Source organism: Centroberyx gerrardi, chromosome 13 (assembly GCF_048128805.1).
Source record: "Centroberyx gerrardi isolate f3 chromosome 13, fCenGer3.hap1.cur.20231027, whole genome shotgun sequence".
Classification (NCBI taxonomy): domain Eukaryota; kingdom Metazoa; phylum Chordata; class Actinopteri; order Beryciformes; family Berycidae; genus Centroberyx; species Centroberyx gerrardi.
Window position 1 is genome coordinate 24,135,549 of NC_136009.1, and position 22,447 is coordinate 24,157,995.

A 22,447-nucleotide genomic window follows, 5' to 3' on the forward strand; every position below is an offset into this window, starting at 1 on the left:
GTTCTATTGAGCCAATTAGAGGGCATGGCAAACCCGGAAAGGTGGGTGGAGCCATGAGAGCAGACAGGTGTAGGGGAAGGTACTTGTGTTTGTGCTGAGGCAACTTCCACGGTGCGTGACAGAGATTTTCCAAGTGTAACACAGGCTTAATTCTTACATGTGCTTTTCTATACCAGTTTATGTATTTTTTTCCCCCAGTGTTTTCGTCTTACTGTTTACATTCACATTCAAGTTGTTCAACCAGATCCTGAAGACTTTGGCTTGCACTGTGCTTTTTCTTTGAATTGAAGTCAATGCACTAAACGAACTGCATAAAACAAGTGTTGAACTCCTGTTAGAGGACGGCGGTGAAGGATTGTTTTTCCGTCAGATCTGATTTTTAGAGGAGTCCACCTGTCGCACCTGCCTGCTCCTGCCGTCGAAAGTTATTTTTGGACCGCTTTGGCAGCTTTCTGTCTGAACTTTATCAGATGATCCAACATGAAAGCTTAATAATAATATTTCAGCAGCTGAAAACGAGGTTGATTTATATCGTCTTGGTTGATTGAAGATGAAGCTGGCCGGGCAAAGGGCAGAGTGTCTGGCACTACTCTGGGTATTTGGTAAGTTTTCTATTTTATTAACTTGCATGACAATTCAAGGGATATCTGTCAAATCTGTCCGTACTGGAGTTTTGACCTTTACATTTCCTTATCCTTCCCTTACATTATTGTTTGCTGTTAACGTTGTTGATCAAGAAATTGAAGCTTATTCTGTTGTTGCGCTCATTGTAAGTGGCTAGTCAGCTAAAATTGCCTAAAATATGAAATGTAAATGTCTTCTTTTCTTGCCACCCTGAAGAAAAATGACTATAATATCCCTCTCATATTCCTAAAGTGGCTTGCAGCGTGTCTGTGATACTGGATAGTAAATTTATAGTGACATTATCATACTTTATGGTATGTTTATCTCCTAAGATATCGCAATAATAATCCTATAATATTCCTATAGGGACTTATAGTGAACCTTATGGTACTTTATGGTATTTTGATCTCCTGTGGTACCACTATAATATTCCTATAGGGTCTTGTAGTGTGTCTATGATACTCAGTAGTGAGTCTATAGTAACCTTATAGTATTTGATGGTATTTTGTTTTTTTGTCCCCTATGGTGTCACTATAATATTCCTATAGGGCCTTATAGTGTGTGTAGTGTTTCCTTCTAAAATTCACTGTATGATTACTGTAGTTAATTCAAAGACATTTTTGGGATAAATTGTATATATTTTTGTCATTATTTTAGTGAACACAGTATATGTCAGTGGTTCTGGTTACCTTGCTGTTTGTCACATACAGTGTTTTCCCCTGCAGCAGTGCAGAGAGAAGCAGCTTTACAGAATGCGGCCTGGTGGCATTCTTACTTTTTACTAGACATGAATCATTGATCATTACTTATTGCCCAATCTGTACCTTCCTGTTTTCATTCTATTAATTCTATTTATGCATTGCTTTTTTTGATTCTTCTTCAGTTTATAGCCTACGTCCATGGGAATTACACTGATAGACCCGGGACAGAGTGGTTTCGTTGCAATTATGAGTGAATTATTATTATTTATTACCTTCAAACACAGGTGTGATAAGCTAACTGTCATCGTGAATGAACAGGAAAAGCTTGTATTGCAGCCTTGTGACACTCAAGTGAACCAGTGTTTGTCTAGTGTGTGTCTAGTTTTCTCTCTCTCTCTATTCGGTGTCTATCTCTCTATCTCGCTGTTCAGTGTCTATCTCTCTCTCTCTCTGTTCAGTGTCTATCTCTAGCTCTCTGTTCTGTGTCTATCTCTCTATCTCTTTCACAATTCAGCATCTCTTTCTCTCTCTCTTAATTCTGTCTCTCTTTCTCTCTCAGTTCAGTGTCTATCTCTCTTTCTCTATCTCTCAATTCAGTGTGTGTAGGTCTCACTCTCAATTCAGTGTCTATCTCTCTCTCAGTTAGGTGTTTAGTTCTCTTTCTCAATTCAGTGTCTATCTCTCTTTCTCTATCTCTTTCTCAATTCGGTGTGTGTAGGCCTCACTCTCAATTCAGTGTCTATCTCTCTTTCTCTATTTCTTTCTCAATTCGGTGTGTGTAGGTCTCACTCTCAATTCAGTGTCTATCTCTCTCTCTGTTAGGTGTTTAGTTCTCTTTCTCAATTCAGTGTCTATCTCTCTCTTTATCTCTCTAAATTCAGTGTCTCTCAATTCAGTTTAGTTCTTTCTCAATTCATTGTCTATCTCCCTCTTTCTCTCTCTCTTTTCTCTCTCTCTCTCTCTCTCTCTCAATTCAGTCTCTTTTAATTAAGTTTCTCTTTCTCTCAGTTTAGTGTCTATCTCAATTCTGTCTTGTTCTCTCTTTTTCTCTCTCAGTTCAGTCTCTCTCTTTCAATTCAGTGTCTCTCTCTCGCTTTCGTTTTCTCTTTTTCTATTCAATGTATGTCAACCTATCTCTTCTCTTTTTTTCCCTCTCTCTCTCTCAGTTCACTTCAATACACCATGTACACTTATCGCCATGAATGATAGATGAACAGTGTTGCCAAAGCATCTAAATACAATTGAATGAAAATGATTAAGTGGAGCACAACATTTAACATCTGTTCCACTTGACACACACTCTCTCTCTCTCTCTCTCTCTCTCTCTCTCTCTCTCTCTCTCTCTCTCTGTCTCTCTCTCTCTCTCTCTCTGTCTCTCTCTCTCTCTCTCTCTCTCTCTCTCTCTCTCTCTCTCTCTCTCTCTGTCTCTCTCTCTCTCTCTCTCTCTCTCTCTCTCTCTCTCTCTCTCTTTCTTCCCTGACTCTACTAAATGGGTCACGCAGACTGTAGCTCTTTGTTGGCTTGAACTAAACGTCTGTGCGTGTGAAGAAGTGTGTTTGCTCTCCTCTGGGTGTCAGTGTGTCGTAGATGTGTCCTTGCAGTGAGTGGGAGACTTTCTCCCTGTGATCCGGTCTCTCCTATCTGCGGCGGTCTAATCATTAATGAGCTCATGAATCAGTAACTACAAAACTTTGTGTTTACCCCACAATTCAAAGGGCAAAATGTTTGGTCTGCCTTGTTTGCGGTGGTGATGCATTTGCACTCCAACCGGCCTTTTCCCTCACTTCAGTGTTATCGCTCTGTTTCTGTCTCACGCTCAGGATCACAATCATTCACCAAGTTCAATAAATGTAGCCTACAGTAATTTGTCTTTGTCGGGATTGGTGCAGAGAAATTCAGACAGCTTCGATAGTATATTACTAAGTAGTCTTAAAAAGGCCGATACCAATATGGAAGTTGCCACTAAACAGTATTTTGGGCATGTTATTCATATTTCGAGGGCTTGGAGCCCTCGAGTGCGATTTTGGGCGAATATGAGTATTATATATCAATTGAAAGGTCTCAGTGAGATCTTTTCAATGCCAAAAGGACACAACTGAAATCATGACCCATAAGTTTTAATTAAACAAAAACTGAAAGCCGTAACAGTAAAAGTAGGGTTTTGTTTGCTACCAAAAGGGCGTAACTGCACTTACGCCCTTTTGACACCAAGCAAAACCCCACTTTTGGCACTGAACAAGCATTGTGGGTAGAGGATTCTAACAGCACTTAGGTCAACTGAAAATGCATGCTGACGTAAGTAATGCTAGCATGGCAGCATGATCACATCATTTTTAGTATCCTATTCATATCCTAATTAATATTCTAGGTCAATATTAGATGAATGTAAATATGTTAATATTCCCATGAAATACTTAGGCCTATAGATTCAAAATGTTATTTTATAATGTTAGGAGTGTGAACTGGTCAAGATGAGCTCTGATAGTAAGACTGCTGGTAGCTGAAGTTATCCCTCAGTGTTATGAGGAGTGTTACAGGTCTTTGAATGTGTCCCAGGACACATCAATAAGTGATGTGTCCTGGGACACATACAAAAATGTATTATACTAGCAAAAGAAAAAAAAAGTAGTAGTTTAGAATCAAAAGTAGTTTCTTATGTCTATAGAGGTTTATTAAAAAGGTTTATTAAAAGTTTTTAACAGAAAAAATGTATCAATCAATTTGATATGTTCCATGTAGCTACAATTTTAAAGGCCTTGGTGAAAGTTGCTGAGCATAACTTCAAGATAAAGATATTCATTCTGATCTTGTTTTATATTTCAGTGTTGATTGAAGTGTAATTGCTAGATTTGTATTAAAATGAATGTGTTTTACAATTGTTTACTTACATACGCCCATATTCTGCATGGCTGTATTGGGACAATGTTTGTGCCAAAAAGGCGTATTTCACTCTTTTGCCATTTTTAAAAAAGTTAACAAATAGAATTCAACTTAAACTGTAGCAGTATTGTTTTTATGGTAATGCTCAATCTGATAACACAAAAAGTTAAAATATTGTGCTTAGTATGTGGTAACGGCAGCTGATCCGAGTTTGATCAAAATTTGTTTTGGCTCTCCTGTAAAACCTACTATAATGCACTTACGCCCCATTGGCTCCTAGCCCTCAATTTTGCCTTCAATATCTTTAAATTTTTCCATTTTCATGCCAAAAAATTGCAAGTATTTAGTCTTTTTCCCAGGGTGGAAAAGCCTCTGAAACAGCATTTAGACCGTAATGGGACACTAAAACTCTCCACTGAAACCCACACTAATGAAATTCTTTTAGTGTTAGCAGCTCTTTTAAGGCCGGTTGACCCACCACACCTATTCACAGGTGGGGAAACGCTGGGATAAATGCAGAATCAGCTTACAAAGCAGCAAAATTGAACAATTAAATGAATAAATAGAATGTGCACAGTTTCATTGCAGGTTACAGATTGTTTTTCTGTAGCTGTGGTCAGGGAGGAACCTCCATCATATCGGCAGTGGATGACATGATTGGCCGATATCCAGTATTTAATAAAAGCTCTTTCTCTCTCTCTCACACACACTCACTTCCTCCATCTTTTCCCTTTGACTCACACCTTCTTTATCTCTTCCCCCCTCCAGCTGTGTGTGTGCAGGCGGTGTTCGTGGAGCCGCCGCAGCCCGTCACCTCCCTCCGCTCCCTGGCGGAGAGCGAGACCAGGCTCCCCTGCCGCTACCAGGTGGAGGCGGGGCAGAAGGTGGTGCAGGTGACCTGGTATAAGGAGCTGCCGGACGGCACCAAGGAGCAGATGATCACCGCCCACTACTCAGAGGGACACACAGGTAGGACACAGCAAGAACCCCAAGACCACAACCCCAAGTTCTCCCCAAAATGTCTAGGGGGAGAACAAACTTCTCAAGAACGAGAACTGTCTCAAGAACTGTCCCATAAATCATCTTGCGACCCCCCAAAATTATGTTGCGGCCCTCTGGCGGGTCCCAACCCCCAGGTTGAGAACCACTGCTATAGACTACTGCTGTTTGGACGTGATGCGTCATTTTCGCAATGAATCTTGGGGCTTCCCGTTTGTTCTTGTTGGTCAAGTCACCATCTGGTGCTTCATCGATTAACTAGTAAACATCCTGGGATCTTCACCCCTCCTCTGTCATCAGCAGTCTTTTGTTTTGGAATCGCACCTCAACTGATAGATGTTATGTCAAATGCGTCATGGACGACACAAGAATGTCGAAAAACGCATACTGAATTAGACCCCAAGAGTTTTGTTCTAAAATGAGACATCCATCATTTGAAGCGAGTGACATCTACTCTGTCAAAGTGATTGATAGCACAGAATTAAAGCAAATGAGAGTCATTAGGCGTTAGCCTGGAGCTGTGGTCTAACCATGTGCCATCAAGAGCCGTGTGTATGTAGATCAGCAATGATTCATTCCCACCAAACACCACAGCAACTGATTCCACTGATTAACACCTTCAGACTATTCAGTGAAATCAGGTGCTGTAGTGTTTGGTTGGAGTGACTCTCAGGTCATGATCATGGTTGAAAACCTCTGGACTGGAGGCTAGAGAAACAGGCTTGTGGTCAGAAGGTCAGCGGTACAAATCCCCAGGCTGGAGGGGAAAGTGAATGTGTCACGCTCTCCTCTGCTCACCTGAGCAAGACACTTCACCCCGTCTGCTCCAGTGGAGCTGATCAGAGGCCGACAGCAGAAGACTGTTTGAACTGGGAAGCTAGGTGTGAATGTGAAGTGCATGCTTAGTCAACTTTTCCTTTGTTGACATAATCAACATGAACATAATAATATCAGACTTCGTATCTATATTTTAGAGATTTTGAATGATGAACTCAAGGTAATTACTATATTTTATTTCAAAATATGTATTAGTGTTTTGAGAATGGACCTCTTCACACGTAGGCAACACTGGTGTGGTTAACCAAACTTTATTCTTCTGAACAATGACATATGCTATAATTAGCATTGACAATTCCCTGGCTCCTGTGGTCAGAGTATACATTTTGCCTCATACCGACAATGGACCTGGGGCCTCATTTCTAAAAAATATATTTGCCTAACCTAGAATTAATCATACAATTATTTAAAACAGTATAACAAACAAAATCATATTCATAGCAGTACAACTGTGGGTTAGGGTTAGTGATACTAGAAATCAGGTTTTTGTTACATCATAAAACTGGAGAGAATCAACATAAATCCCTGTTTTTTGGCATCAAGATAATTTCACAACTTCATTTACCTTTTGTAAATGAGGTCCAAGGTGCATCTGTGTGGGTGGAGGTGTGGATTGATGCCTTTGAGTCTATCTGGGCGTCCTAAAGTGCACGTGTTGCTCTGCCTGTTCCTGTCCGTCTTAACTGGCAAGAACAGACACTGAATCTATTACATTACAGTGTTTGATTTGAAAACAGCAGTGAGATCATACCAAGAGACTGTCATCTTTATGCACCTGGACCATTAGTCTGTAATGTGGCATCATGAAGTCATTGGGTACATGTAGGTAGATGCTCAGTTCCAATATGTGTACTTTAATTTTAGTTTTTGCCTATTTTTTGACTGCGTTGCCTTTTATCTTTGGGGATCTTTGAGTTCCTCAGATGTTGCCGACGCACACTTTTCATCCCCAGATAATGGGCCGTGTGGTATAGTTTGTACATCTGCTCAGGACTGACCTGTAGTGTGTTTCACCCGTCAGAGTTCGGGCGGTACTCGGGCCGGGTGAGGTTTGAGAGCGGCAGGCCCACGGAGAACTCGGCCCTGCTCATCCCCACCACGGAGGAGTCGGACGAGGGAAGCTACACCTGCCACATCTCCACCTTCCCCCATGGAAACTTTGAGACGCACATCACACTCACCGTCTGGAGTAAGAGTCTTCCTCCTCCTCGCTGCCTCTTTCTCCTCTCCCACAACTGCCTAATCCCATCAGAGCTGCTGTAATGATGTTTAAACCATAATCATCTTACTCTGTCACAGAACTAGCAGCAGTGCCAACCAGGTTGAGTTTAGGAGGGTGGATGCAGGGTTTTGTCAACGTGGCTAATCCAGTTTGAGAACACTTTCACTTACAGCATAACTGAGGCGTCAGCGGGCGAAAAGCTGAAAATAGATGCATTTTCTTGCAAGCAGTTTAGTGTTTATTTTTAGAACTGTCTGGATCTGAAATAACCACTGATTTTAAGTATTTGTCAGTCATTATTTCCTGTTATATACAAAAAAAAAAAATACAAAAATGTGTCATTTTGAATGGGCAACAATGAAAATTAACCCTAAAAATAAAGTGATAACGTACCCAAAACCAGAATAAGACAGATAAATGATACCAGGCCCACAAAGATCTTATTTTTTTTGAAGGGACAATTAACCAGAAAATGGACAGATGAAGCTTTTTTGTGCAAAATACACTGAAGTAATACAGCAGTTGGCCAATGAGTTTGTAGCTCAGTTGACGAAAGTTAACAACTTGGTGACTAAGCAGGATGTAGTGGATATTTTTATGATAATAGACTGTTAACATGTACATTGTCCTAAAGCTAAAAGTCAGAAACCCAAGACTCCCCATCAAGAGGTAAAATCTAGTGCTGCTCCACTGACAAAGAACGGCAGACTGACTTTGTTGAATGTCGGCTTTAGCTTTTATGTCCAAATGACTTTTATTTTGTAGTATTGCTAACAGTTTTGAAACACAAAATGTGCCCATATCCCCGTAAAACCACCTTCATTATGTCACAGTGTCCACAAACTGTGTCCACATATTAGAAAATGTCCATCTTAACAAGTACTTTAGTCTAATATTCAGTCTTAAAATTCCACTTATTTCCAGTGCAGTTTCTCTCGTTTCAGAAATGTTCTCTAAACATATAATATCTTTAAACAAATGAGGCGGATCACTCCTCTAGTATCAAAAAAATGACACTTGATTCAAGAAAATTCTTTAAACAAGTTGCTTTGTATTGGAACAAAGTGAAATGATCTCACCCCACTTGAAGATTTTTTCACTTGTTTTCACAAAAATTCGATTTTTAGACTCAATAGTAGATAAAATGGCTTGTTAGATACATATTTCTTTGCAGTACATTCACTGTCATTTGGGCAGCTCCGACTCTGACCCCCGATGACATCAAGAGAGTACTGGATCTCTTTGTTATCACTTTTTTTAAATCACAAATTTCAGTTGAAGTGTCACAGGAATTATGGGAATGCTGTTTCTGAGCGGATCCTCCTTGAAGGAAAACCCGGAGCATTGCTATCTGTCCTCAATGACTTTATTATTTTGCTGCCAGTCATTAATGGTGACAGCCCAGTATTCCTGTTCCAACACGCCAGAGACAAGACAAACCAGCAGAAATACACCGTCTAGTCAGTAATACCTCAAGCACTGAATTCCACAGACTAACCATAAAGTGTTGAATGTACATACATATATACTGTATCTATTGTCCATGTGCAGGGTATCAAATTTTCTAGTTTTCATCATGTGGTATCCTGAATGAAAACCCTCTAAATCAGACTTTTTCACTTATATTTAGATATACAGCAGTAACCTGCAAAATCAAGGTAAACACAAAAGGATACTCATTTCTGTGTGTTAAAAAATGGAAATCTAAAACACCTTGGTTGTGTCATCATTTGCTTTGATAACAGCAGTAAGTCTGTTAGTCTCTACCGATTTAAGGATTTTGTCTTTGTCATTTTAGTCATTCTTCTTTGCATAAGAGTGCAAACCCACTTGAATTGCAAGGGGACCTCCTGTGCACACTCCTCTTTAGGTCAGTCCACATGTTTTCTGTAGGATCAGGGTCCAGGATACTGATCTTCCTTTTTCTGCAGCCAGTCTTGGGTTGATTTGGCTGTGTGCTGTGGATCACTGTGATGTTGAAAGATGAAATTCTGCTTTAACTTGAGTTTTTTTGCAGAGGGCAGCAGATTTTGTTTTACCACAATATGTTGGTATCTGGAGCTATTCATTTTCCCTCCATCCTGACCAGAGCCCCTGTCCCGCGGAACAGAAACAGTCCCCTAGCAGGATGCTGCCATGCTCAACAGTCACTACTGTGTTGTTTTGGTGAAGAGCTGTTTGGCTCTGCACCAAACACTTTTTGGAATTAAAGTGGTGATCTGTGTTCTTGATTTTTGGCGTCATCTTTGGTGCCAAGTGGTTGCTGTGATGTTTTTCCACTTCATCACCTGTCAATCAAACAGTGCGGGCGATACTGTGATGTCTTTTTCTTGAATTTTCTCTAGGTGGCCACAGCTCTTTTCTTTGTCTGTTCAGCCATGGTGGCTATCGCTGCTCATGCTAACTACCCAGTTCTTCTTCTGTTTATTCCAGACAAACCGGAAACATAAAATGCATCACTTCCCATGAAAGACCTACCAGACACCAGGTGTTTAGATCAGCAAATATAATAGCCGGGAATAGGCTGAATCACTTTTGTGTGATATCAGTTGGAAATATATTTACTTATATTTATTTATAAAACGGAAATATATTTACATGAAAATGTCACAGATTATTACTTTAAGACCAAAAAAGCTCTGCCTTGGTTTCTTCAGACCATATGACATTTCCCCACATGGTTTTGGGAGACTGACAGTCTTCTGGTGTAATTAGGATGCTCTTTTTTAGTGAGAAATGTCTTCCGTCTCGCCACCCGACCTCGCAGCCTGGCAGCTTCCCTGATGAGTGTCGTTCTTACTCAGTCATCCATCTTGGAGGGCTGGCCTGATGTGTTTCCCCCTCTTCTTGTTTACGCACTTCACTGTGTTCCAGGGTATATTTAAGGTCTTTGAAATCTTTTTTTAAAATCCTTCTTCTTATCTGAACCATTCAACAATAATATCTTGAAGAGCTTGTTGCCCATGCTTGTCCCTGCACACTGACGTACACTATGCAAACAAAACAAAAAAAAAACATTAATGAAATCCTGGTTTTAACGCATCTTATTACAGTCACTTGGAATGTGATTTAGTTAAATCTTAACACAACTACAACCCGCAATTATAAGGGATGTGCACAATCACGCAACCGAGGTGTTTTTAGTATTTCCATTTTTAATACGTTGTCAGAAATGAGTAACCTTTTGTTATTGTTATTGCTTAGATTTTTCTGGTTACTATATCCAGACTATAAAAGTGAATAAAGTCTAATTTAATGGGTTTTGACATGCGCTCTATAGTCTGCTGTCCATAGCAGGTTTTGTATTGTACGTATTCATAGTATTCCCATGATGTCACATGCATTTCCTACCGATATGGTGCTTTACCATACACACAGCTCATTGGCTGTGTTTGTCATTTGATTATAATCACCTGTTAATTTATTACAATCAGCTGTTATTTTCCTACCAGGATGGCTGTGTGTTGATGTAACAGAATACTATAAATAGCAGGTATTGTAGGTTTTGTATGTGTGTTAGTGTGGGATTGTGAAACTCTGTAAGCTGTCAATATGTTTCTGCATCATTGACACCAAAAGAAATGATTGTATATTTATTGCACTTGCCAATGAAAGTGATTTTGATCCTGAAGACAAAGCGTGAGATAGATTAACTGGTATAGATCCTGGCAAGCCAACAGAACTATAAAATCTAGCCTGTAATACCTCAAAGCACTGACTTCAGACTCACCCCCTCCCTCCTCCTCCACTAGTTCTACCTATCTCCTCCCTGGAGCCCGTGGTCCTGGTGGAGGGCCAGTCGTTCCGCGTGGCCGCCTCCTGCCGGGCCGTGGGCCGCCCGCCTCCCCGTCTCTCCTGGGACACCGACCTGCCCGGCCAGTCCCAGAACCGCACCTTGGAGGGCGGGACCGTGTCCAGCTACTACTCCCTCCACCCCCTGCGCAGCATGAATGGGAGGCGGCTGGACTGCCTGGTGTGGCACCCGGGCCTGGAGCAGCCGCGCCGGCTGTCCAACCAACTGGTGGTCCAGTGTGAGTTCAGCTGATGATGCCGGGGCTGTGTTAGCAGTTTAGGATGATTTGTAACCAGTAGACCAACTTGTCAGCATGCACAGAGCTCAGAGAAGGTGAAAGGAAAGCAGTTTGGAGTTTTAGTTATATAGAGCAGCTTTGGAGGCATGAATAATCTCATTGGCTGAGATAAACCTCAGTGGGCGGCGCAAAGAACCACAGCTTTTCAGAGCGCAAGTTAGCTAACTGGCAAACTTCAGTCTCAAAGTAGGAACTCTGGCCAAAATATAAATAAAAAATATAAACGGCAATGACTTCTTATTTTCATTCATTCATGACCATGGCATTCATGATCTTGGAAGGTCAGCTAGACTAACTAGCTTACCTAGATAAGTTAGTATAGTATATTTTCTTTAGTTAAGTGGCATCATAATATTAGCTTCCTCCTCTCTTACCTCTTACCCTTCTCTCTGGGCTCTCTCTCTTCAGTCTAACGTTACTTAGAAGAACTGTGATTCTTTGACTCCGTGCATTGAGGTTCAACTCAAGCAATAGGATTATTTCTGCGTCCAGAGCAGCTCTGCCTCCTAGAAATGTTTATACAACTAAACCTCCAATCTACAAAAGTCAAGGGGTGATGGTCTCCTAAAGATTAAACAATATTGGTTGAATGTCTGTGCCAGCCGGGAAAGTCAATGAGTAATTGTCTCCCCTCCCTCAGCAACTGCTATCAGTATACTCTGGATCAAGGCACCTAACTCCCAAATTCCTCCAGTGGATTTGCTCATTGCCCAGTGTGCAGTTCAGTGTGAATATGTAGCTGTAGGAATGTGAAGCAGAGCAGTACTGAAGTACTGATGCTCAGGAAACTCCTTCCCTGGATAAATAAAGGCAAAAAAAAGTGGCTCATCAGGAGTATAGTGTGCATCTCTGCTAAAACAAAAACCACAACTCTCTCCCATAATTTGTCACTGTATAGTGTGTGTGCATATTTTGTGCTGACGCAGATGTGTTTGTGTGTCAGATCCCCCAGATGCCACCATCTCCCCCAGCAAAGGGGACTGGTTTGTGGGTGTGAAGAACGCTGAGCTCAGCTGCGACAGCGGAGGATACCCCAAACCTCAGAACATCACCTGGACACGGTACCGTCACCCGCCCCGTCTGCCTGTCTGGCTGCCAGCGAGTCTCTGACAATTACACCTTAATTCACCCCACTGTAATGCTATCTGCGCTCCTAAATTGCTCTTTACACGGCGCTGGAATGCTTCTCAAAACATACGTAAGCCGGCACTAACACGCACACACACACACCGGCTACACACCCGCAAACAACAAAGAAGTGTGCTTCGACCCAAAGGAGGGCGCCTTTCTCTGTTGGCTCAATTCACCGTGGAATAAAAGCTGCGGTGTCGTGTTGCGCAATTTGAAGGTAGAAAAAGAGGGAGGGAAATATTTTCACACGAGGGAGGGAGCGGGGGACACAAGGAAGAGCAGGAGACACATGCTAAGCACTTAATCATAGTGCCTCGCTTTAAATATCACTGTAATGCCTGGTAAAACACAGGGTCTGCGCTTTAATTAGAGATACTGTACCAGCCATTACAGTTATGACTGAACACACAATGCACGATTCTCCAGTGCTGAGTGAAAAATATTTAAGCTGTGAGACAATTTTGAGATATTGAGCTTATTCTGGAATTTAAACGTTTTCTCATTGCAAGTAGCTCGGGTGAAAGTGGCAGCTACATGTCTAAAATTATACTATAAATGTTAGATATTTTAATCTAGCTTTGAGATTGTGATATTTTACCTATAAATGTTCAATCAGTGAAGCTTGGCTTTTGTTGGTGGATTGTTCACCCTATCTTCAACCATCTGGCCGGTATCAGGTGCAATCTCTACCTCTGACTCTATTCTAAAGGGTTTGTTAGAGAAGCTAGGTGGGGTTGAGAGTAGAAACGTGAGAGGGCTCCAGTTTGGGGGGTAAGCAGCGGTTAAATGGCTGCCGCAGCACAGTGAAACCAGGGCAACATGACCCCTCTCAGTGGAGTTGATCAGAAACTGGCTCTCCATTATGTGGCCTGTGATGCCTTCAGCTGCTCACGGCAACACAATGTGGGCTTCAGTCGCTGGACCTGCTTAAATCTCCCAAACCTAGTATTTGGCCTGTTCAGATCAATGGGCGGCAGTTGTAAGCCGGCAGGTTTTGGTTCAGGTGCATTCAAATTAGTGGTTACCCTTTGTGGTAAACCTGATCCGCGCAGCATTTATTTATTCAAATCACTGCCGCGATGCAAACCAGTTGTTGTGGCTTTATTGTGTTATTTGCTTTAGAGCAGATGTCTTTGGACCCTTTGCTTGTTTCCTGCTCAGTTTCTTCATCAGAATGGTTTGAACTGGAAACTACAAACCAAACTTCCTTCAGGATAATAATAAAGTTGAAGTTGGAACGCACATTCACGTTTTTGGGTGATTTGTCACCTAGAACCATTCAAACTAAATGAGTCACAGCTATTGTTTGAAGCAGTGAGTCAACAGTTTCAGTATGGTTTACACATATTTCTGAATTAATGGTGCCATCTTCCTCTGACCGTCCGCAGGAGAGGAGGAGCTCTGCCGGACGGGGCGTCTGTGATTGGAGGAAAGCTGGTTTTTGGGCGGGCCCTCCTCAGGAATGACAGTGGGGTCTATGAGTGTGTGGTCAAGAACAATGTGGGAGCGGGGAGAACAGAATATACCTTGACAGTAGCAGGTAAGTGCAAGGAGGAAATCTTCAGCAGGGATTTAGCGATAAGCAGAATCTCAGTTTCTGTTCAAGGTTGAAGCTGCGGCTCCCGTGCCTCCTCCTCAGATTTGTGAGTGGTTCTCACAGGATTAAAACAGGATGCTGTCCTGCTATGTTTTGTTGTTATTTTAGAAGGAGGCAAGGAGAGGACGGATACATGGAGTCAAGAAATGAGTTGAGTTTTAACCTAAAAAAAAAAAAAAAAATTCTACTGTGATTTGGACTAATTGTGTTAATTTGCTGCCCCCTTGTGGTGGCGTGCATGGATACTATCTCAATCAGGATCCGAATTGCTGCATGAAGGATGGTGTGTGTGTGTGTGTGTGTGTGTGAGAGAGAGAGAGAGAGAGAGAGAGTGAGAGAGAGACTGACAGAGAGAGATCCATCAACGCTCTTATGCTCTGCTTGTCCTTCTTCCAGAGGATTCTCGTCTTACGCAGTCCACTGACAACCTGTTGCTGATCATCATTGGCTCTGCAGCCGGGGCTTTGGTCATGATCATGGTCATCATCATCCTGCTGGTCAACCGCTACCATCGACACAGAAACAAAAAGCTGGAGATGGAGCTGAGCGAAAGAACGTGAGTCGACTGCAGCTTCTTGAAGACGCCATGAAGTGGAAAAATGAGCTTTATCAGTTGTTAAATAGCACTAACCACAATGAGAGCCTGATTGTGAATGTTTCTTCTTCATAAACTACTGTTTAAACTGTTTTTTCATTATAGTTTCTGCCAAATTAAAATGGCAGACACAATTTGGTTCAGTAAATCCTCAAAATGTGCTGTTTTTTTTCCCCCAGGGAGGAAATTATCACCCTCTCCAGACAAACGTCGTCCAGGAGGCTGAACTCCGTCAGCACAGACCCCAGACTGCAGGTACAGACACAGCCGCTGACTCCGCCATCTTTTCTGTGCACAACAATAGCTGCAGGCGAGAGAGAAACCTGGCCGGCACACCCGCCCCTCCCCTGGCCCAGCCGGGGTGGAGCCGCTGGCAAGGAGCGGGGCTATTGTGGAGGAAATGATTACAGGCTACTGCAGCTTCAAACAAACACACCACAAACACAAACACTTAATATGTGCATGTGAATACTGCATTCATCTCATTTTGGGTGACCCAGTCATTTTTTTTTATTCTCAAGCTAACTCACTTTCTTTGTTTTTTTACTTTCTCAATTCTCTCCAGGCTGAAGACTATGCTTTGCTCAGAGTCGACAGCCGAATAAAAAACAGCCAAATGTCTCTGGTGAGTTCCATGACAGCTCTTCACTGTCAATACTGTATAAATGGTGAATTCAGGTTGACAGGTTTCTTTAAAGCTATATAAATGTATTGTAATGAACTACCAAAATTATGCCAATATATAGGGCCGATATAGGAATTTAATTTTTTTATTTGATATTGTTGTCCACTTCTGATATGGTGGAGGTTCCTCCCAGACCACAGCTAAGTAATATATTATTATTACACTAATAATAATAATAATAATAATAATAATAATAATAAAAATAATAATAATAATGATAATACATTTATTTATATAACCCTATAACCCTAACCCTATAACACTTTTATTTTCTTAACAAAGTTACAAAGTGCTGAACACCGGAAGATTAAAACAATGACATAAAATAAATACAAGAAATAGCATAAAAATACACTAAATAAAAAAGCCAACAGAGAAGGAGAATAAAACAATTAGGAAAAAGCGAGTTTAAAAAAGTATGTTTTCTATTGTGATTTAAAAGCAGTGACAGACTCTGCACTTCTAATAGTCTCAGGCCAGCCAGTCTAGACTTTGGAACTGACAACTGTGATTATTTAATCAAATGGCTGACCATCATGCCAGTGTGGTGTGGGAGGATTTTACTCAACCAGCTTCAGAGTTACTGTTAAAAACTGACTTTAGGAGCTGCAGCCCAACTAAAACAATTCATTAGTCTGGGTTTCAATGGAGTCTTAGTGTCCTACGATACCTAAATGCTGCTTCTGAGGCTTTTCCATCCTGCTAATAATAAACATCTGGGGGAAACGCTGAATACTTATCATTTTATGCAATTTTTTGGCATGAAAATGGTCAAATGTAAAAACATTAAGTATCGGCACAAAATATTGGCAGTCAGCAGCTATCGGTCGAACCCCAGCTTCAATTATCACCTTTCACTGTAACACAGAATTGTTTTCTTCTATGTTGCATGACCTGATTGAATGACAATGCATGCCATGATTACAAAGCAACTGATCAAAAAAGAGAAAATTACAGCTGCTCAATTTGCATTGTTATTGTCCTGCAAAAACCAAATGATTGCTATCAGTGTTGTGACTTTTTGGGAACCCCCTCCCCGACTGCAGGAGCGTCCCATCTACAAAGGCAGCCAGTCCACTCTGTGCGGAAAGTGGGGGGCTCCGGGAGGGGTGGAGGTGGACGAGCTGGGACGTCCCGTCATCTGGCATGACAGCATAGAGGGCCTGAGAGGAGCAGAGATGGACAGAGAGAGGGAGGAGCGCAGGAGGAGGGTGGAGTCGTACCTGAAGAGCAGCAACATGTCGCTGGTATTTGGCAGCTTTGCAGAGATTAGTTGGAAATGTGTTCAGTTTCGTCTGTAATGCGTCACACCTTACTCGTTTACACCTTACTTGTTTACTATTTGCTCTGTCAGTGTCTGTCAGTGTCATGGGAACAGAACAAAGCTGTAAGCTGACTAGCTGTAAAACTATAGTTATAGATGGAGCGCTACACCTCTCTTTAATATGCAACAAAACTGCACCTGTCACTTTGTGAAATGCAAAATTGTGAAATGCAAAAATTGGAGACACACATCACAGCTACAGACATTCTCTCTTCATTCTGTTGGACACTTTAACAGTTTTGCGTTAAAAATGTATCTGTCTGGTTAGCTCCTAATTATTGGAAATAACATTTTCCTCTATTTAAATACATATAATGATCAAATATGTTTAATGTAGACATAGTTTAAATTAGATTTTTTTTGAGTGGTTAAATTTTCAAAAATCCATTATTTTTAACAGGCAGTTTTGGACTAACTCCATTCAACACATCACAGCTGGTCTTGGTTTTGGTCTGGTTCCCCTCACTAAACAACTGCTAAAATCCTACCAGTTTACAGTATTTGAATTGGAAAGCCTCCACTCAGCAGGTTTACCTCATTTGAATTAGAGGAGCTGGTGTTGTTGGCAAATCAGGGTCCAGTAGGTCAAAGTAGTAATCTAACTCCTTGCTGTGTGTCCACAGGACTCGGGTCTGCCCTCCTCCCTGGTCCCTCTGAAGCCCCAGCAGGAAGACGGCGTCGGGCCCAGAGAGGCGGACCTGGGCCACCTCAGGGAGCGGCGGACAGCGGGGGAGGAGGAGGAGGAGGAGTGGGGTCCCGCCCCGTCGCTACCGGAGGGAGACGAGGACGACGGCGACAGCAGCACCTACCAGATCTCCGAGGCGCTCACCAACCACTTCTACTACAGCAACGGCGTCCTCAGGCCCAAGCTGCACTCCAACGCCATCCTGCTGCACCCCAGGGGGCAGGTCCTCTAGACCGCAGCCTCACGTGAAGAGAGCGAGCCTGTTTGCATTCCTACAATTAAGACTTTACATTCTGCATTTGTTTTGTATGCAACATCCGAGACATTGCCCACAATGGGTAATTTATAGCAGGCATTAGCCAAATGCTGATTCATTTTTTTCTGTGACTGGTAAGTTTATCAATCCTTCTAGCCAGTTTGGCTTTGACATTATTTGGAAGAACATTGATGATGAAGTGGCCAGTAACTTCATCCACTAGCCGCTGTGGCATGTGGATGAAAGCGCTTCCTGCCCTGATTTCCTGTATTTCCACACTGAAGCGTAAAAGGAAACAAGATTCCTGTTACAGAATGTTTACTGTTTTGTCAGCAACGCCAAGTTTCACATCCACTGCATCTGGTGACTTAATTATAGCTGCACACGCTGCACAATGTTAGGGAATGTCCCCACGAATCCTGTCTGTCACTTCTGGTGCCCTATTTGCCTTGAAAAGACAAGTGGACAAAAGACCCAAGTCCTGAGCTCCAAGGCCTGGCCTAAAGCCTAGTGAGGCCCAGCAGTGGGTTTGGGTAAACTGTACACAGACCCTGGCATTTACAGCTTGAACGCACCTGTGGGTGAGAGGTTAAGTGTGTGAATTTGTGTATGTATATACTGTATATGAGGAGATATGTGTGTTTGTGATCAGGTCATTACCTTATTTACCACTACCGAAAGGTCACAGGTGCTTGTTACTCAGAGGAATTTAACGTTCACATGGATTAAATTATTCAACTGGTGGATCATGTTGGATAAACCTTCTGTGGCCAGGTTTATGTCTTGTCAGCATTACATTTTCAGTGCTCAGCGATGTAGAGACTGGACAAGACTTGAACTGTAAACCAACATTCTGTTTTGTTAATGCACTGTTAGGTGTGTTTATGTCTTATGACCCTAAATATACTTATGTAAATTGTTACGTTTTCATTCAGTGTTTTTCTATGCAATTGAAAAGCGAGATGTAACTGTTCACGTTTATTCATAAAAGTATATGCAACGATTTAAAAAAACACAAGCCATTTCTCTTTATTTTAAAATGGGACAGTTTTGTTCAAGGTGGGGATCTGACTGTGATGAGGATGCACCTTGTCCCCCCCTCCTGTTCGTGTAGCCGAGGTCTAGAGAGCGTGACATTAGGGTGGCGTCTCTGCTGTTTGTGGATGATGTCATCAGACTGTGATCTCCGATGTGTGTGACGCAGACAAGATGAAGGTCAGCACCTTCCAAGTCTGAGGCCACAGTTTTCTCCCGGGAAAAGGTTTCTTGTCCTGTTCAGGTGAGGCGTGAGCAACTGCCCCAAGTGGAGGAGTTCAGGTATCTCAGGGTCTTAATCTCAAGTGAGGGCAAAAGGGAGCATGAGATCGACTGCCAGTTAGGTGCAGCAGCTGCAGTAATGTGGGCATTGTATCAGACAGATATTAGAGCCACAAAGCAAAGCTCTCGATTTAGCTGCCGATCTTTGTTCCGACCCTCACCTATGGTCCTGAGCTCTGGGTACTGACCAGAGGAATGAGACTGCAGACAGAAGTGGACCAAATGAGGTTTCTCCGCAGGGTGGCTGGAAGGACTACATCTCCCAGCATGCCTGGGAGAGCCTGGGAATCCCCTGGGTGTGGGTCTGGAGGAAGTTACTGGGGGGAAAAGGATGTCTGGGCTGCTCTACTTGCCCCACTGCCACTGTGAACATGACACAGATAAGCAGCCAGACAATGGATAGATGGATGGATGGGACAGTCTCCTGACAAATGGTTATGCTCCAGAATATTACCTTTTGATAACATTAACACACAAGATGGATATCCACTTCTTGATAAGGATACTGTAATGTGACAGGCTACTCCTAAGCACCAGTAGAGGCCAGTGCAGTAAGAAGAGTAATGATAACAATATTTTTGCTGCCTAGGCAACAGAGTCTGCAACGATCGTACATACAGGGATTTTAGACCTTTCTGATCCACACTGACTCACATCAATGAGCCAATGATTAAAGAACATTTTGTGTCCTTATTTATGAGCAATAGAGGACAATATTCAGATATATCAGTGGGGTTGAATGTCCCAACATTTTTTCATTAGCTGACATCAGAATGTCATTAAAAGTCTTTGACCAGGGACTGCGTTTACAAAAAGATCATACGTACAAACTTGGTGCTTACAACCAAATCCAAGTTGTGATTTAGGAAAGTCAGTGGGCTACATGAATTTTCTGTGATATATCAAAGTACAAAACTAATTTCATTATTCAACGCTTGAATGTCACAGAGGTATTTGTAGTTTATCCTTATCATTCTTTGAAATGATAAACGATCAAGTCAAAGGAAATTTCTATAAATGGGGCAGGAACTCCTTGTGAGTCCGCTGGTGGGTGCGAAGGTTACTCCTCTGGGAAAAACACTTCCCGCATGTTTCGCACGTGTACGGTTTCTCTCCCGTGTGGATCCGCTGGTGTATCTCGAGGTGGCTGGCGCGATCAAAGCTTTTGCCGCAGAACGGGCAGATAAACCATTTCTCCCTCACGCGGCGACTCTTTAAAGCTTTCTGCGCCGCCGAGTCGTGTCCGTTTGCGAGGAAGGAGAATCTGCTGTCTGAGTGCAGAGCGGACATGCTTTCACCGTGCGGTCGCTTCTCTGAAGGGAGTCTGACCGCCGGTCCTCTCTCCGGGTGATCTGTGGGGTCCGCAGGCTGTCCTGGCTGTGCCTGACCCAAACTCACAGCAGTCCTCTGCTTACTCACTGCACCCTGCCCTGCCACGTTATCCCTCATAAACCTATCAATGTATCCCATTTCTGATGGATTGCCGTCAAGACTGTCCAGTGCGTTTTGAATGAGCTGGATTTCCTTATCCAGATTTTGGGAATACTGCTCTGGTCCAAAAAAGCAATCCGAGTCGTCAGTAGTGTCGCTGTCTCCGACCGAAACAGACGACCAATGCTGGCTTTCTCTTTCTTCCACGACATCAGCAGCTTGGAGGTCTGGATCTGTCATGGGCTGATCTGCTCCATCATTAGCGTTGTGTTCAATGTCTACCGGCGGCTCCACAATCTGGACATCATCCTCTTCTTCCTCTTCCTCTAGTTTGACTATTAACTCTTCATCATCATCTCTGCCGTGATCTTTGCTGTGTTCAGGCCTGAGCGGCTCACACTGTCTCTCTTCTGTCTGTGTGGGTGATGGTGTTGTTTGATCCACCTTCTCTCTCACATTCTGCTCAGAAGACGCTCTGTGGACCGAATCCATATTGGACCCTGAAAGGACAGAGCAGGTTACATTTTTTTGCCTTTATTTAACCAGGTAGTTCCCTTAAAATCCAAAATCTTTTTCAAGAGGGAACCAAAAAAGCAACATGACAAATACAAAAGATATAACATACAACAATGTTCAGATGCAAAGATGTAATAAAATAAAAAGCATAAAAGGTAGACGTTAGGTCAAAACTGAATGAACACTCAAAAGAAAGTAGTAATATCAGACCAAGAGGATTTGGGGCCTAGCCTGAGTTGATCTTGGCTAAATGGCTTCATCTTGGCCTCATGTCAAAACAGGATACCAATGAAATCATGCGAGGAATTACACGTTCTACAGGAAGTAAAGAGCAATTAAACCCCAAACCCAAATCTGTGTAAAGCCTGACATGAAGGCTAATGGTAAAAAGCATGCTACTGAAATTGCGATCTGCTATTGGCTGATCTTTGGTGCCACATTCAGGATTTCAGTAGCATGCTTTTCTACCTAGATGTCAGGCTTTACACAGAGTTGGGGTTTAGTTAGGCCTACTCATGGTTATTAAGTTTAAGTTTATTTTATTTAAGAAAGGGACAGTGCACACTAATAAACACAATGAACTTAGATGCACCAGGTAAATGTGCCAGATTTAGCCATAAAGGCTAATTTTCAGGGCAGGTTGATGGTTTAACGAACATAAAAGAACATACAAAACACATTAGCACAGACAAATTAGTAAAAATTATGCAAGCATTAGAATTTACATGTGTGCCACCAGAGAAACTAAACCACTAGCATAACTTTGGTCTGGTACTGCAGTCAACATCTCTACAGGTGTGTCTGCTCTTGACTTTAATATTGACACGACTGATGTTATATTACTTCACTTGCTGTCATAGTGATATATTGATTAGTGCTATGTTGAACGGAGGAGATCAGTTATTACGAATGATAATCAATGTTATGACTGACTAATCAGCAGTTATCCTTACCATCATCAGTGGGTGGCAGTGTCTTCTTCTGCTGCTCTGTCTTAGAGGAGGAAGATGAGGAGGGGAGAGATGAACCTTGAGCTCTGGACATGAGGGTTAGCCGTTCATTTTCCATAAACACCAATTTTCTTTTCAGGGCTTCAACTTCGCTTTCTCTTCTTCGCAGCTCGACCTGCACGTAAGCGAAGCCGTCCTCCCACAGTTTACTTATTTCTACGACTGCAGTTTTGGCTAGCACGTCCATGATTGAGGTTAACTTGCTTTGAAAAGCGACACAGTTCGCCATGTTTTCCTGGATCAGCATTTCTGCTAGCTGGCAAGTCATGTGTAGCGATGTAGCATACGTAAAATTCACGTTATATCGTGATAAATCACAAAATAGGAACCACTTTGCCGCGGTAGTTTACATTACAGATGGTGCTTCCGTACATAGAGGCGAAACGGGAAGTGCGAGTGGTCATGTGACGCAGAATATACGGTGTTGATGGTGGGACAAAACTTCAAAGCAACTGGAAAACGCGAACTGAACTTTGATGCCTGCTATAAAAAAACACATAAAACACCCTTAAGTCTATGTGTGACTATAGCAATGGCAAGAAATGA

General features: G+C 42.3%; 3 protein-coding genes across 4 annotated transcripts in view; 2 read left to right on the forward strand and 1 right to left on the reverse strand.

Moving 5' to 3' along the window:
* Positions 1-13,076, forward strand: part of ncstn (nicastrin) — a 50,507-nt gene extending 37,431 nt beyond the window's left edge. The window contains exon 18 of the mRNA XM_071921608.2: positions 13,062-13,076. The gene's annotated coding sequence lies outside the window, so the exon portion shown is untranslated. The remainder of the gene's footprint in view (positions 1-13,061) is intronic.
* On the forward strand, positions 127-18,631 carry nectin4b (nectin cell adhesion molecule 4b). Of its 2 annotated transcripts, XM_071921613.2 has the most exons (12): positions 127-602; positions 4,974-5,174; positions 7,063-7,230; positions 11,016-11,294; positions 12,298-12,415; positions 13,874-14,025; positions 14,191-14,232; positions 14,479-14,638; positions 14,857-14,932; positions 15,243-15,302; positions 16,409-16,609; positions 17,310-18,631. In XM_071921613.2, exons 1-12 carry the CDS (start codon positions 551-553, stop codon positions 17,601-17,603), a joined length of 1,803 nt encoding a protein of 600 aa, XP_071777714.2. In that variant the 5' UTR covers positions 127-550; the 3' UTR covers positions 17,604-18,631. The 2 variants fall into 2 exon arrangements, with proteins under 2 accessions (XP_071777714.2, XP_071777715.2); XM_071921614.2 differs by lacking the exon at positions 14,191-14,232.
* Positions 18,632-19,739: 1,108 nt separating this feature from the next.
* LOC139928900 (uncharacterized) lies at positions 19,740-22,252 on the reverse strand. The gene is made up of 2 exons (XM_071921617.2): positions 21,845-22,252; positions 19,740-20,875 (listed from the first exon to the last, which is right to left on the reverse strand). Exons 1-2 carry the CDS (start codon positions 22,167-22,169, stop codon positions 19,956-19,958), a joined length of 1,245 nt encoding a protein of 414 aa, XP_071777718.1. The 5' UTR covers positions 22,170-22,252; the 3' UTR covers positions 19,740-19,955.
* Positions 22,253-22,447: the final 195 nt, after the last annotated feature.